The sequence below is a fragment of the Lissotriton vulgaris genome, chromosome 4_1 (genome assembly GCF_964263255.1).
Source record: "Lissotriton vulgaris chromosome 4_1, aLisVul1.2, whole genome shotgun sequence".
Lineage (NCBI taxonomy): Eukaryota > Metazoa > Chordata > Amphibia > Caudata > Salamandridae > Lissotriton > Lissotriton vulgaris.
In genome coordinates, this window is record NC_141691.1 from 2115476402 (window position 1) to 2115493356 (window position 16955).

At 50.8% G+C, this 16955-nt stretch overlaps 1 protein-coding gene across 1 annotated transcript in view; it reads left to right on the top strand.

Annotated features, from left to right (window-relative positions):
- Window positions 1-16955, top strand: part of LOC147725153 (acetylserotonin O-methyltransferase-like) — a 329550-nt gene that overhangs the window by 257118 nt on the left and 55477 nt on the right. Inside the window, exon 7 of the mRNA XM_086966546.1 lies at window positions 2755-2877. Coding sequence (XP_086822672.1) covers window positions 2755-2877 — 123 coding nt within the window. The remainder of the gene's footprint in view (window positions 1-2754; window positions 2878-16955) is intronic.

The following is a 16955-nucleotide window of genomic DNA, read 5'->3' on the forward strand; positions in this document are numbered from 1 at the left end:
GCAAGGAATCCGCCGAAGGTAGGGTTTGCAGCCTCTTAAGTCTATCGATGGTGGGGGCGGGGCCGGCAGGGAGAGGAGCCCAGCTGGAAACGGGCGCGCGGGGACTCCTGGTCCGTGGAGTCCTCCGCTCTACCCTCGCAGCCCTGCCGGTCAACAGATGAACAGGTGGTGCCCCTTAAAGTTACCAGCCGTTGCGAGACGTGGCGGCTCACAGCAGGCTCTGTGTCAGAGGTGCAAAGTGGTCTGCTGAGGCGTTTGAAGCAAGGAATCCGGTAGGCAGATCATATTTCTGCTGAATGGCATCAAGTGACATAATCTTGCCATTACATATTACATCCCCCACTGTCTGGATGCCCTGTTGTTCCCATAATTTCCAGGCCCCGTCTACACTCATGTTCGGGAAAAAACCTGATTTCCACAAAGGTGTATATCTGTTGATTCTGGGAATCTGTAAGGATTTCTGTAGTATTTTCCAAAGATCCCAGGCTCCAAGAGGGATCCTAAGCCTGGTTTTCTTAAAAATCTACGCCCAGGTTTTTCTTAGTAGTGCACCTACAGTTTCCTTCCCCATTAAGAGCTCGTATATTGAAGGGAGGGTATATAAATCTGAGGTCGGGTCCAGAATTTGTCTCTCCCTACTTGCAGCTTCAAATAAGACAGACATCTGGGTCAGTAAACAGGCCCAATGATAACATTTTATATTTGGAGCTCCCAAACCTCCATGTTCCTGGGGGAGAGACATATATTTGGCTGCCCTCCTTATCTTGCCATATTGCCATAGGAAACTAGTAAAGATAGACTCAGTCTTTTGTTAACACCCCCTCCTCGATTAGATAAAGAATGGACCTAAATAGATAAAGGAGTTTGGGCAGCATGGTCATTTTTAAAACACCTTAAGATCTCACGAACGCTCAAAGCTGATGTATCGGCCACTGCTTTTTCCGCTCGTAGTTTCATACTTGAATATCTATTGAAGGGCGGAGAAAGGATTAGGGTTATCTATCAGGAGATAATTGAAAAGCTACCAGATGATCTGGAGAAACACGAGGTAGCATGGGCAGCAGAATTACAAGATCCAGATGTAGATCTCGATAAAGCCCTATCTCTGGATAAGCAGGTGCTTAGGTCCTCTAATCTGAAGGCTCAACATTTTAAAACCCTTTTCAATTTATATTATACTCCTTCTAAATTGTATGACTGGGGTATGAGGACGGATAGTAATTGCCCGAGATGTCAACAAGGCTTGGCTGATCTGTTAAATATGTTCTTTTTTTGTGAAAAACTTACTACAATTAAAACTGAGATCGCGAAATTCCTAGAGGGGCTGCTAGGCACGAAGATCAGTCTATCCCCAACAGTGATGATCCTCGGGACTGACTGTAAGCTGGGTCTTAGTAGTAGGAGAGAAACTGAGGCATTTATCTTTTTGGTTGTGGCCGTCTTACGGATCCTGCTCTCAGCTGCATGGAAAGACCCCTCTCCCCGACCTTCTCAATGTGGTTGGCCAGGCTTCTCGCTATCCATAATATAGAATCTTTGCTTTATCTACATGAAGGCAGAAAAAGGCAGAATTTCGGATATAAAATGTGGGCCCCGTTGAAGGTATGGAGGGAGGGCATAGTGCGTTAATTTCTTAACCAGCTGGGATAGATTGCTATATATATAAATCTGTCTTGATATAATCTATCAATTGTTGGTTAAAATCTTTTTTTTTTTAGGGGTTATGTGCTTATGTGTTATGTGCTATGATCTATAATACACCTAAATTATAGATCAATCTAACAGTCTATTCATTATGTATTAAAGCAAGGCTTATTGTTGTAGGGGTGATCTAATATTGTGCGATGAAGCTAAGGAAACATAAGCTTCAAGTCAGCACATTCTCTAGCATTACACTGGTGAAGGGCAATATGTCCAAAATAAATGGATACTTAGCTGTGAGCAAGAGTCAAAAGATAAGTTGTTTAGGCCTAACTAAAGCCCATTTAAGAATGATAGTCTAGTACAAACATCTTTTCTTCATTTTATTTTCACATAAATTTGAAACATCAAATTCCCCTACGTGTTCTTCTCTATGTGAAAACATTCTGTTACCAAAGCTAAATTACATTATAAATTGATCCTTTTAAAGGTTTGAGCAAGCACATTTTCAATACATGTTACTTTCCATGTGAAAACATTTCTTCAGCAGTTTAAACACATTCTTAAAGTGCGATTCTACTACTGTCTCTAAGTCGAAGTTTGTTTTTAAAGCGTATTTCCTGCAAAGGTCTGATTAACAAAAGTAAACATACACATTTGGTAAATGTATTATTTTTCAATATTCACAAAACTGCAATTTATTGATAAGTTTATGACTGTGGCAGCTCTGTAGATTTGCCTGACACCTTTGCACATAAAAAGATAGAACCGACCTATCTTTTTACGGGCGGAGTGCTCCAGCCAGACTGAATTATGTAAAAACTCAGCACGTGGAGCTCAGACTTTTATTGAAACGTGAGAGACTTCGGTATGCCGCAAGGAGGGTGGAGTTCTAATACTTTTACATCATCACACTCTATGCCTCTGGCATACTGAACCCATGTGGCTTTGGGCTCAGGGTGAAACTGAGGTTGTTTTTAGAACTGCATAGCGATCACAAGATGTACATGTAATGTGATGCATCTGTCTAAAAATAGGAGAAATGTATTATTAATGGTGTTTCAGCAGGTACATCAATGAAAATAATACTCCTGTCTTCAATGTCCATTTTAGGAGACTTCTTAGCAGATCCAATTCCAGAAGCTGATTTATACATACTAGCTCGGGTTCTCCATGACTGGAAGGATGATGAATGCCTACAAATATTATCAAAAGTTTACAATTCCTGCAAACCAGGTAATAAGTATTTCCTTGTACTGCAATATAATTCAACCTATTGATTGACATAATCACTTCCTGTGTGAACAAAGTGGCCAGAAACAACATTGAAGGAGTCTATGAGGCCAGCCAATTGAGTCCCCATGATGCTATGAAAAACAAACCGACTTCACTTTTTTTTTGTCAAAGACAGATAATACTGACTACAATGTGTTTTAAATCTGATCATATGATCTGTCATGCGCATCATACTTCCCAGCAATGCAGCCACTCCCCATTTCAGACGTGGCTCCCGGCGGCATTGCGGAAGTGATCGGGAAGCGCACTCGCTGACCTGCAAGGTAAGGACTGCCGTCCACACTCTGGCTAATCTATCGTATCCTTCACTCGTTGGATCCTTATATGCAGTTTTAATTCTCCCATTTCAGGCATTGTCCTCCACGGAGGGGTCCGTAATTACCGCAACCCACAGTCATTGTTCTGACACGCCTAATATAGCCTTATAGCCCGCCGTAGAGGGCTATACCGGCTATTAAAGGCCCTCGCCAGCGTTAAAGGCCCGAGCCGAAGGTGATGGCCTTTAACAAGGGAGAGGGACTTTAATAGCGGTATAGCCCATCTACGAAGGGCTATAAGGCTATTAGAACATTCTGTCACTAGAGGACAGAATGTTCTAACAAAAAAAACAAAGCCTTTAGGAAGCGTGAGGGGATTGGAATCCCCTCAGGCTCCCCGAAGCCTTTGCTCACAGCCAGAGCTGTGAACAAAGAAACATTGGAATGTTGGAGCTCCGGGCTTATACCTGCCATTATAAGCCCGGAGCACTCCATTGTTTTCAATGGAGCTCCCAACATTCCAATGTTCTATTACGAATTCAACCGACTCAAGGTAACGGCCTTCATTCACCCCGTCTCACATGCACCTGCTGTTAACCATTGCGCACATGGACTTTAAATGTGGTGTTTACACTTCTTAGGCTCGTCCTTGTAGAATCGTGCTGCCACTACCTTCAGTTATCATACTGACACGCTGCATAACCTCTATTTTCCAAGGTAATGGCGATCTTTCCCCCACTTTTCTATCGTTTTGAGGCCCCTAAGACACTGTAAGCTTACTAAGTCCCATATTCTTTTTGCAGAGGCCGCCCCCCAAAGGAGGCCTAGAGGGCCGGTGCCTTAACCCGTGCCGGGGGCCCCCCCAGAGAAACCGGTTCTGGGCACTCCCAGAAGCGGGAAAGTCCGTGACACCCTCCCAGAGCCCCCCCCCCCGCTAGTTGCGCCAGGTAGGTGCCAGTCCCGCTGGCCAATGTGGTCACTGCGGTGGCCAAACCCCCCAATAGGGGAGAAGGGACAGCTAGCCAAGAATGCAAGTTTGGGGGCATAAAAGCGCCGCGCCTGAGTCCAGCTGGCATCTCGGACCAGGGGCAGCGGCAGCACGGCATTGGATTCTTGAAGCATTTTGGAACCTGACGGAGATCACCTGGGGAACCGGGGTGAAGCGCTGCCCGACTCGACCAGCCGGTGGACGCGGAACGAGTGACCATCGTCGTGGGCGGAACTTACATTGAAGCTTTGCCGTGCTGAGCCCCACAGGAGAAAGGAAGGCCGGGTCCGCAACCTCCCCCCCCCAGAGCAGCAGAGCAGCAGAGCAGCGGTCATCCGGTGGCCCGGCGGCAGGATGAGCCCGTGGTCGCTGCTGGCCTGGAGGCTTGGTCGTACTGAGCCAGGACCGAAGGAGGGGGAGGAAGCAGCGGAGTAACAGCTTCCGGAGATCCGGTGGCAGGAGCCCCATTAGGGACCCACACCAGAGGCTCGGCAGGACCGGAAGCATCCAGTAACAGCACATCGCCGAGGGCCGGCACCTGGGAACCGGAACCGGGAGCGGCTGCTTCATTTCCGGGGTAGCAGGGCCAGTACGAGTCAGTGGTCTAGACGCTGCGGCCCGTAGCATCCAGCACCAAGCAATAGGGCATGCGGCAGGTGGAAGCTAAGGACTTGCTGCCGCCCGGCTGGAAAAGGCAGCGGCACGCGCACCTGAGGCACACCTCATCACCAGAACTTGTCGGGCGCTCCCTGGTGGTCTAGGGAGCAGGAAGCAGGATACCGGCGGGCAAGCAGGGAAACGGTCAGAGCCTCACAAGCACGGGGCAATCGGCAAGCGTCAGCAGGCTACATTTGGTGCATCAAACAGGCGGCAGTACCCCGCCAGGACTGCATACGTGGGAGTCGGGCAATAGACGCTAGAGCGGTTAGCAAGCAGTACGGCTGCGCGCCGACAGGAGCACGCGGCGGAAACGGCCAGGAACAGAACGGCAAGGCGGCGCACGTTGTAACAGGGGCAAGACTGGTGCATTGAGCTGAGCAATTGTGCTTAAAGCAGCAGAAGAACGCAAAAGCATCAAGCAAAACACCGGGACGCTGTGAGCAAAAGCTAGCGGCAAATCACACAGCAGGACAGGAACAGGCACAGGCACACGCCCCCCCGCTACCAGCATGAGCAAAAGGAGGGAGCTGGGGGAACTGCTGAAACAGATCCGGGCAGCTTCCGAGGTGCATGGAACAGGGTGGCTGCAGCCACACTTGGGGCTGGGTGCAGGAGAAGGAGCAAGCAATCAGCCGCCAGCAGAAATAAAGGAGCTGGCGCTGAAACGGCTGAGAAGACCACCAGCCAAGTTTCAAGACGTGGCGGCAGTGAAGAAAACGCAGCAGAAAAGAAAAGCCCCCCGCCTACGGACAACCCAAAAACAGCCAGACCGAGCGGCGGGGTGATTGAGTCGGCGGCAACAAGTGGTGAGCCTATTAGCACCATTGTACAGGAATGCATAAAAGCCATGACTCCGCTTATCATGCAAGGGCATAACATGCAGGGCGAGGGGAGTACCAGTGAACCAGGGGACGGGAATGTTCGGGCCTGCCTTGGCACCTGATAGACCCAGGGTTTGTTAGGCAAGGAGGCTTGGGGGCACAGGGCCCAACGCCTGGGGGCAAGGGGATGTAGGGTCTCCAGTAGCAGGCTGGGACGGCCCAGTCAGAGGCCCACCCACCGCCCCCCTAGCACAGGACCCTTATGCGCGCCCCTCCCTGGGCCCCGCATCCTTTACAACCAGAGCCACGGGGCTAGCAAGCTTGATACTACTGTCAGCTAAGGAGAGGATTTGGAAAAAAGAGTTAATAGACATTTTTACATTGTTGGAAATCCAGTTGGACGGGCTGGACTTCACAGCCTGTGACAAAAAGGACGAGGTTAGAAGGGAAAGGAGGAGAGAAAGGAAGGAGCGAAATTTTGATAAGGGTCTAGACGTGTTTAGGATCATGGCCTGCATAATTGTGGAGCAGTTCCCCGGGGACGCATGGTTAGAGTATGACAAATGTTTTCGCTTAAAGATGCAGACCCATCCAGAAATGGAATGGAATGAGGAGGACGTATCTGGCTTCATCCACAAGATGATGATTGCCAAGGAGAACAGGAGATGGACAGGGAGAAGGGAGCAGCCCTTTCGCTCTCCCTTTCACAAGGGGAAACGTAGGACTTTGCAAAAAAGCAGGGCGCGCAGCTCATGGAAGGCCTCGCCGCCACGGGAGGGGCATCCATATGCTGGAAATACGAATTCAATGAATGCACATGGGGGTCCTCATGCAAGTTCCAACACATTTGTTCCAGTTGTGGCGGAGGACACCCGGCAGCCGGGTGCAAGCGCAAAGGCGAACAAGGAAGAGACAAAAAAGAAAAAAGAAAGAAGCAGTAGGGCAGCAGGAGCGCGCAGTGGGGGTCCAGAGGGTTTCCAACAATATAACCTGGCCACGTCCCCCATTAACACGAAACAATTGCGCAAGTTGGCAAACACGTACCACAGGGGGCGAAACACGTGTCGGCTGTTCATGTTTTTATCAAAATCAATAAAGAGCTTTTTCTACACAATAATGAACCTCTGATTCAATTTATATGAGCAAGGATTCAGCCTAAATATATAAAGAACTGCTGCTAACACACTCACTATCCCCCTAAAGACGTACCACAAGAAAGATGATGCAGCAATACTAGTGAAAGGTTTTGAGGAAGGATTTGTTATCCCGTTTAAGGGGACCCCGCCGCAGGGCAGGGCTAGGAACCTGAAATCGGCCCTCCAGTACCCTTGGGTGGTCTCCAAGAAGTTACTAAAAGAGAAAATGCTGGGCAGGATAGAGGGCCCCTTGCCACCCCACATGCATTCAAGCCTAGTGATCTCGCCATTAGGGGTGGTCCCAAAAAAGGAGCCAGGACAATTTAGGTTAATCCATCACCTGTGATTCCCTGAAGGGTCACCCATTAACGATGGGATCAGCCCTGAGGCCTGTTCAGTGGGTTACGCTACAGTGGAAGACGCCATTGACTTGGTGCAGGCGGCAGGCCACGGGGCCTTATGGCAAAGGCTGACATAGAGTCGTCATTCCGCCTCCTGCCCGTCCACCCTACCAGTTTCCACCTCCTGGGTTTTCAACGGGAGGGAGAACTCTATTTTGATAAGGCCTTGCCCATGGGTTAGTTAGTGTCCTGCGCGTACTTTGAAACATTCAGCACCTTCCTGGAGTGGGCCCTTCCCGCCCCCCTACCGCTGCCTCGCTCTCCGTGTCTCCCCGGCCCCGTTCCCGCCCCCCTACCACTGCCTCGACTCCCGTTCCCGCCCCCCTACCGCTGCCTCGCTCTCCGTGTCTCCCCGGCCCCATTCCCGCCCCCCTACCGCTGGCCACCTGGATGACTTCCTGTTTACTGTCCCGGCCGCGACGGACGATTGCGGCCAGGTATTAGTGGCTTTCCAAGGTTTAGCAGAAGAGCTGGGTGTCCCCCTAGCGGCAGACAAAACAGTGGGCCCTACGACAAACATAAAATTCCTCGGGATAGAGCTGGACTCAATAGCAGGCCCATCGAGGCTCCCAGAAGGGAAAGTGCAGGAGTTCAGAGAGGACATTAGAAACATGTGTGGGAAAAGAAAAGTGACCCTCAGGGAGCTCCAGGGGCTGATAGGTAAGCTCAACTTTGCAGCTAGGGTGATCCCAGCAGGCAGGGTCTTCACAAGAAGGCTGACACAGCTGACATCGGGCATGACACGCAAACACCACCTTGTCAGGTTGGGTGCGGGAGTCAAGCAGGACCTTGAAATGTGGGACTAATTTCTAGAAAACTTCAACGGGATTCTCTTCTGGAGGGAAGGATGGGTAACATGCAAACAGATTGCACTGTTCACATATTCCGCCGGCTGCCAGGGGTTTGGGGCCATCCTGGGAAACAAATGGTGCAGGGGACAATGGCCAATGGAATGGCACAAGTCAGGCAGGACAGGGAACATCACGTTTCTCGAGCTATTCCCCATAGTGGTGGCTTTTTCTATCTGGAGGCAAGAGCTGCGCAATATGAAGCTCACAATATGGTCTGATAACAAAGGAGTAGTGCAGACTATCAACAAAGGGGCGGCCAGGTGCCCAGAGATACTGACCTTAATGCGCCACCTGGTTAAATTGATGTTGGAGGGCAACATAGACCTGAGGTCACGACACGTACCAGGGGTGGAGAACGAGCTGGCGGACGCCCTTTCAAGAGCTCAGATGGCCAGATTCAGACAGCCGGCACCCGGGGCGGAGCGGGACATGACCCCTTTTCCGGCGCACCAGTGGGACCTGGGGGAGTTGACCTCGCAATATTGGTAAACCAAGCCCTCGACCCCAAGGCAGCCAGAAGGTACAAGACATATGTGAACACAGTAATGCGGATAGAGGGCATTCAGAACCTAGAAGATGTGGAAGCAACAGGTAGGGCAGTGGAGAGTTTCATCCTTTGGGCCTATAACAGTAAAAAATCAAGGTCTTGGGCTCAGGCACACCTAACAGCAGTGACACACTTCACCAAGATAACAGCAGGGCATGACCCAGCAGCATCACATTACGTCAAGGCGGCCATGAAAGTTTGGAGGCGCGCCGAAGGCACGAAAAGGGACAACAGACGGCCTATTGATTTCTCCAAATTGGCGCTCCTGCTGGAGACCCTGGGTAGTATCACAAGGGATTCGTATGAGCTCCACCTGTTCAGAGTCACCTTTGCCACTGCATTCTTCGGGGCCTTCCGGATCAGCGAGCTGGTGGTCCCGAATAAGGGGGGGCCCGCAACGGACTGCTTGCAAGCCGGAGACATAACACCAGGGGGGACCCAGGTGTGGATACGGCTCCGGCGCTCCAAGACCGACCAAACTGGAGTAGGGGACACCATCCGGCTGTACTGCGTCGAGGATCCGAGATCCTGTGCGGTCTGCTGCCTTCAGGCATTTATGCTAATCAGACCAGTAGGGGGGGGGGCCTCTCTTCAAGCACCAGGATGGCAGCCACCTTAGTAAATTCCAATTTACAACTGTGATGAGCCTGGCCCTAGGCAAGGCGGGCCTCCCCCCGGCCTCTTTTGGGTCACACTCGTTCAGGATCGGAGCTGCCACATCTGCAGCTCAGCACGGGATGGCAGAGGCAGGTATAAAGGCCATAGGGAGATGGCCGTCCCGCGGATTCAAAGCATACGTGAGGCCCCACCTGCAGCAAAATGGCAGCAGCGCACCAGGGTGGCCTCACCAACACAGAGCTGACCAGTGTGACCATTAACTCAGCAGGGAAAGGACCGCGGCTGGTGCTGGTGGTGGGCCACTCCTTCGTGTCCAGCATGCAGGTGTGGTGGCAGCGGCAAGGCTGCAAGCGGAGAGGGAGGCCAATGGAAATGTGCATCCGCTGGTTGGGCAAGCCTGGGATGAAATGGGAGCAGCTGACGGCGGCGCTGGAGGGAGTGCAGACAGACACGCCATGGCTCCCCGACATCTTGATCATCCACCTGGGGGGGAGCGACCTGGTGAGCAGGGGTAGGAAAGCGATCCTCCACGACATCCAGAGGGACCTCACAGAGACGGCCAGGGCATTCCGGAACACGGCTGTCATCTGGTCAGAGCTCATTAGCAGACGGGAATGGCGTGGGGCGGAGTCGAGGAGACCGATGGAGAACTCCAGAAGGAAACTAAACATAGCCACGAGCAAGTTCTGCAGAGTCAACGGGATGGAGAGTGTGAGGCGCGGGCTCATCCACCCGGGCCGCGCGGAGCTTTATGCAAGCGATGGAGTGCATCTCTCTGAAGAGGGGATGGAGGTGTTCTGGAGCAACCTATGGGGTGCAATGGCACTGGCAGGGTGCAAGTAAAAAAAAATAATAAATAAAAACCAAGAGGAGAGAGAAAGCGCATTTTTCGGACCTTTGGGGGGAGCCGCAGGAAGACGTAAGCCTTCCTGGCAGCATGGCGGATAATAAGGAAAACAATGGTTGCTACGGAGGCACACCGTTGGGCGGTGTGTAAGAATGGGCACCCTCACACTGGGATGCCCGACGGCAGGGTGAGGGGCCAACCCATGAGTAAGGGAGTAGCAAACGGAGACGGCACTCGCTGCCCAGCCCCCGCCGGTTGGCAGGACACAACAGAAACCAACAAGGTGTCGGGTATGGTCCTAACTCCGGGAAGGAAGCTACCCCCGTGCAAAGCAAGCTCAGAGACAACCCAAAAGAACTAACGAGCGAACTGCCAGTCCGAAGGGAACGGACATCAGACGAGATCAGCAAGCACAGACTTATGATTTATGACCATGTATGACAAATTACCAAATAATACTTTATGTCAATAACAACTTGTGACGTATGAAAAACAGTATTCGCATGTATTTTTTATAAAACTGCGGCCAACACTGACCACTGAAGAAACCAAAACAGGTGTTGGCTTGTTCATTCAAAAGGACCGGGATAGGTCCTAGGCGTGTGTGTACATACTCTGGGGGACTGGGGCACAGTGCGAGGGTTATAGCAGAGGCCGCCCCCCAAAGGGGGCCTAGAGGGCCGGCGCCTTAAGCCGCACCGGGCCCCCCCAGAGAAACCGGTTCTGGGCACTCCCAGAAGCAGGAAAGTCTGTGCCACCCCTCCAGAGCCCCCCCCGCTAGTTGTGCCAGGTAGGTGCCAGTCCCGCCGGCCAATTGGATCATCGCTGGGGCCAAACCCCCCAATAGGGGAGAAGGGACAGCTAGCCAAGAATGCAAATTTGGGGGCATAAAAGCGCTGCGCCTGAGTCCAGCTGGCATCTCGGACCAGGGACAGCGGCAGCACGGCATTGGATTCTTGACCCACCCACTCACACCAAAGAACAGCAAATGTCGCAGTGCTGGAGCACGGGCTGGGAAGGGGCAACAATATGGCGGATAATAAGGAAAACAATGGTTGCTACGGAGGCACACCGTCAGGCGGTGTGCAAGAATGGGCACCCTCACCCTGGGATGCCGGATGGCAGGGTGAGGGGCCAACCCATGAGTAAGGGGGTAGCAAACGGAGACGGCACTCGCAGCCCAGCCCCCGCCGGTTGGCAGGGCCCAACAGAAACCAACAATGTGGCGAGTAGGGTCCTAACTCCGGGAAGGAAGCTACCCCCGCGCAAAGCAAGCTCCAAGACAACCCAAAAGAACTAACGAGCGAACTGCCAGTCCGAATGGAACGGACGTCAGACGAAATCAGCAAGCACGGACTTATGATTTATGACCATGTATGACAAATTACCAAATGATACTTTATGTCAATAACAACATGTGACGTATGACAAACAGTATTCGCATGTATTTTTAATAAAACTGCGGCCAACACTGACCACTGAAGAAACCAAAACAGGTGTTGGCTTGTCCATTCAAAAGGACCGGGATAGGTCCTAGGCATGTGTGTACATACTCTGGGGGACTGGGGAACAGTGCGAGGGTTATCAGCAGGCGTAAACTTTGACCGATCCTCCCCAATTAAAATTGATCGGAAGTTCTGCCTTTTCTACGTTGAGCTTTCATCGTTGTCTACACCACCATACAATCACGCTGGTCACACTATATCTGGTCGCGCTGCCGGCACTGTCCCCCACCAATTTTGTTCTCTATCGGAACCGCTTTGGGAGTCCCACACATTCCCTTTTGTAAGAAGGCTCAAGTGCATCCCAATTACTCCAGTCATTCAATCACTTTCGGCCCCAGAGTCACACATGCATGTATAATTGTTGCTTGAAACGATACCCTTGAGACATTATTGTTTGCTACAGATTATCGCCCGGGTCTATTTAGGGTTTATGAATAGGTACCAAGGAACAGGGTTATCATTTCCAGGAAGAAATGGCATTCTACCTATTGACGTAGGATTCAAAATAGATTGGTATGGTGCTAACTGGGAAGGGAAAATCCTAATAACCCCTTAATTTGCGCAGGGAAACCTTAACACATGACGTAGATTATCTGCCCTGTGCACACCTACAGTATTTGAACGAGCAAATGCAATTGTACTTAAAGCAAAATAGAGCAAATCCAACGTAGATATCTTGTTTTTTCTTTAACCCCTTGGGCGCAGCCGCGATTCTGTACCTGTGCGGCCGTTTTTAAGAGTGGGCGGGTTCATGATGGCCCCCAGCCGTCATCAGCACACGAGCACCGTGATGCATGACGGCTGGGGGCTGTCATCAGCATGGAAGGGGTTAATTAGTTGTTAACACAGCCACCAGCCGACACATGTTTCATCAGAGAGACAGTGTTCTCTCACTCTTCAGGGCTGAAAGGTCTGATCCAAGCTCAGTGTACTCCCTGCACTGGTGATAATTCCAACCCGGTAGGGTGCAATCAGTCAAAAAAGAAAGGTTCAGTGGTGCCACAATATAGGGGGACTATAGAGTGTAAGCCACAGAAGGTGTAAACGTGAAGTCGGTGATACTTCCAAACCGGCAACACGTTGCGCAGTAGGCTTATGATGTAAGGACAGAACGAGCGGACTAGACAGTTAGTTGCCGCTACATATAATCATGCCAGTACAGTAAAACAGGGACAAATCTTCCCTTAAATGGTAGTCCTCATATAAAACAAGCATTTACAATGCAATGGTTTTGCCTTTGTTAAAGTTAGAGCTATTGGCATTGCTCTTGACATTATTTTTATTTATGTTTTTTTAACATAAATAAATGGCATTGTCATTTACAATGCCACTAGCTTTATCTCACGCAAATGACACACACAAACACACAGAGCCCCCCCACACACACACACAGAGCCCCCCACACACACAGCCACACAGAGCCCCCCACACACACAGCCACAAAAAAGCCCCCCCACACACAGCCACACAAAGCTTCCTACACACACAGCCACACAAAGCTTCCCACACACACAGCCACACAAAGCTTCCCACACACACAGCCACACAGAGCCCTCCACACACACCCACACAGCACAAGCAGGCAACAGGGGCACACGGAGGCACAAGCAGGCAACAGTGGCACACAGAGGCACAAGCAGGCAACAGGGGCACATGGAGGCACAAGTCTGGCCCTGAACTCCGTCCCACCCATTGAGAACCATAAGGGGTCATTCGCCTAACCCCCTGACTGTTCTTTCTTTCCCAGTGCCTTCTTGCTACTCCCACCCACCCCAAGTGTGACCATAACAAATCGATCCACTGCACACATCCTACCTGGTCCCAAGGTCTGCGCCCTCACCAAAGTCTGCCACCTCACCAGTGTTCTTCTGTCCCTCGATCCGCCGTGATCTGCACTCACAGACGTCCCCACTTCTCCAACCTGCAAGACGCAATCTGGTCGCACATTGTTTCCCCCTTTTCCTGTCACCTGCCTATCACATTTATTTCTGCACTGTACCTCTTGATCCACTATCTCCCCTTCCTTCAACTCATCATCCACGTAGTCCAAAGTCACCTTGTCACTCACACCACTTTTCCGCCATGGTCCACTCATGGCAAACATGTCAACACAGAGGACACTGTCCTCATCCCACCAACGTGGGGTTACTGTTCCTCTTTTGCCGGGGAGACCAGGCTCAACCTTCCCTATCCTCTTGCTGAGGAGCCTGTCCAAGCCTTCCCCAAACTGCTGTGCTGCAGTCCAACGCCGAACTCAGGTTGCCCATGTGCTACCCAAAACCATTGCCTGCCTGCTACGTCAGACCCTTCCATCCTCTCATTCCCAGTGACCTCCACGACCTTCGCCTATAGCCATATCAACCCAGCATGTCCAAATGCACCCTGAGCAGCCCCCTCCACAACCACTACCCTCTCTCTTTGTCTGATAGACCTTGAGGCGCTTGCCTTGTTGCGCCTGTCTGCCTTTTATCCCTCCCATTCGCTCAACTGGTTGTCCCCTAACCTGGTGATCATCTACCCCTTCCCATCGCTCTACTCTAGTGAAGCCCGCCCTATCGCTGAAGATGAATTACATGCAGGAACGGGGCCGGGGAGACACGGAGAGCGAGGCAGCGGTAGGGGGCGGGAACGGGAGCCGAGGCAGCGGTAGGGGGGCGGGAACGGGGCCGGGGAGATACAGAGAGCAAGGCAGCGGTAGGGGGGCGGGAATGGGGCCGGGGAGACACGGAGAGCGAGGCAGCGGTAGGGGGGTGGGAACGGGAGCCGAGGCAGCGGTAGGGGGCGGGAATGGGGCCGGGGAGACACGGAGAGCGAGGCAGCGGTAGGGGGGTGGGAACGGGAGCCGAGGCAGTGGTAGGGGGGCGGGAACGGGGCCGGGGAGACACGGAGAGCGAGGCAGTGGTAGGGGGGCAGGAACGGGGTCCAGAGACACGGAGAGCGGGAGAGGGGGTGGGAACGGGCAAAAAAAAAGCACAAAAAAAAAGCAAGCACTCACCTGGACTTCTTCCGGGTGCCTTCAATGCCGGACCAGATTCGGGGGCGTTCCCGACAACAGGCTTTCGGCTGACGTAGCCAAAAGCCAAAAGTTCTCGGGAACGCCCCCGAATCTGGTCCGAGATTGACGGACAGAGCCTTCTCCCAATGGCTAGCCTCCATTTATGGAGCTAGCCAATGGGACGAAGGGGTGTAGACCCGACCCCACACACAAATCATACGTTTTTTGGCGCATGCGCACTACGTGCGCATCGCCAGTCAAAACCTAAAAACGAAGTAGTCAGAGCTTCAGTTAAAGTGAGACACGTGTTGTGTGTCTACGAAATTTCACTCAACTATACACAGATTCAAACGTCCTGGTGGCTCCACAGCAATCTTGGAGTGATCACTTGTAAATTGTTATGTAAATTGATACTTGTATAGCGCACTACTCACCCGCAAGGGTCTCAAGGCGCTTGTTCGAATACCGCTGTGGAACCCATCCTGGCTTTCCCTGTGAGGCGTCCACTCCTGGGCACCCCCAAGGTGGAGGCCAGGCATCCTTAGCGTTGTGGGGGCCGTTGTGGAGATTAAGCAAGCTATTGCCCAGATTGCAGAGTGGGACTCCATGATTGGAATAGGCACCGAGGCGAGAAATATCAGGTCTGCGAAACTTTTGAGCCCAAGACCCGCCGAGGCGCAGAATTGAACCCTGGTCCCGGGCTAGACCTCTGCATCAGGGTCTGCGGCTCTAACCATTGAGCCACACTTCTCCACTTGCAGTTGCGCCCATCTTTCTCACTGTTTATGCCATGTCATGTGTCACTTGTGCCATCACCACACTTCATGAGCACTTGTGCACAGTATTTTGTCTGTTACATGCCATTGCATGTAACACAGTGCTACTGATCCATGTGCTTGAACATATGAAGTTAATATGTCCAACATGCCTACTAAATGTAATATATTACACACTTATATGAAACGTTTTCCCTGGTTTCTTTCCTTTACAGATTAAATCCTGTATAAGTAACTGTGTCATCACACATGCATGTATAATTGTCGCTTGAAACGATACCCTGGAGACATTGTTGTTTGCTACAGATTATCGCCCGGGTCTATTTAGGGTTTATGGGCTTCCCCCTGTAGTCAGAGCAGACGGCAGGGCAATGATATTGATTTCTCCATACTGAAATACTACTGATACAAGCATTTGCAATGCAATCGGTCTCGTCTTTGGGACCTTATAAGTATTTAGCAATGCAGCTCATTATCACACAATACGTAGGCAGTATGGTTTAAAAAGACCACATCCCTGCACATAGAGCTGCAGTACATATTATAAATTAAAATAAGAAAAACACCTGACAAGGTTCACATCAAACTTTTTCCATTCTATGCATTACCCAGGTATTTTCGTACCTCCAGGAATGGTGCACTTCCCCACCTGTGGAAATAAATGTTGTTCAAAGAATTATGAGTAAATGAAATTAGCACTTCATTACCAAAGTCAGTAAGGTGGCGCTCTGGCAAAGTCTGTAAAGCGGTGCTAATGTTTTGATTGTGAATAAACTCCTCCCAACTCAATAACATGCATTTTATCAACTTCAGAAGGATGAAAGACTGAATTGACCTACCGGGAGTCAAATCAATGATCTTGAAATCAAATACACATTTCTGTACTGCATGCATTAGCCCAATGAGTCACCAGACTCGGCTGTAAAAAAAGACATTGTTAACCTCGTTAGCTATTGGCCCATCTCCAACATCTTTTTAATGATGCAAGTCAATAAAGACAATAAAGTTACTTCAGACTCTGGCAACCGCAGCCCTGGGTATACCTAATGATTTTCTAGGGTGTATCTGAGAAACAACCAGCCTCCTCATAAGACATGATCAGATCTATAGTTGTAAAATGGTGAGGGAGACACAAAGGCAAATTTGTGGAAAATATACATATTTTTCTTATTTTTGTTAACCAACTGGGGAAGACCTTCCCTATATCAGAGAAAACTTAAAATATAAATAATCACATTTAAGTCAGTTAGTCTGGCTAAGAAGTGAAAGTGTTTCCTCATTGCCGGTGTGTGTCCGTGCATGCATGCGTGCAGTATCATGGGTGAATAAGAAAAGAATCCAAATAGTAGGTGAAGAAATATATGAGTGTAAAGATGAGTGATCTGGTCCATTTATGAGAAGTAATTGATTGCCTGGATGTGATAAAGTGCCATCTTTCTTGCATGGTATGCCCCTACTTTTTGCTGAATATCTGATGTACTTTGACTGAGTGTGCCCTGGGCCCCTGCCAATCAGGTGCCCAGGGCCTGTGTTCCTTCCCTAAAACTGTACTGATACCAAAACCCAATTGGCATCTCTGGCCACAGGTCAGCCCCTGGTAAATGGTACCCTAGGTA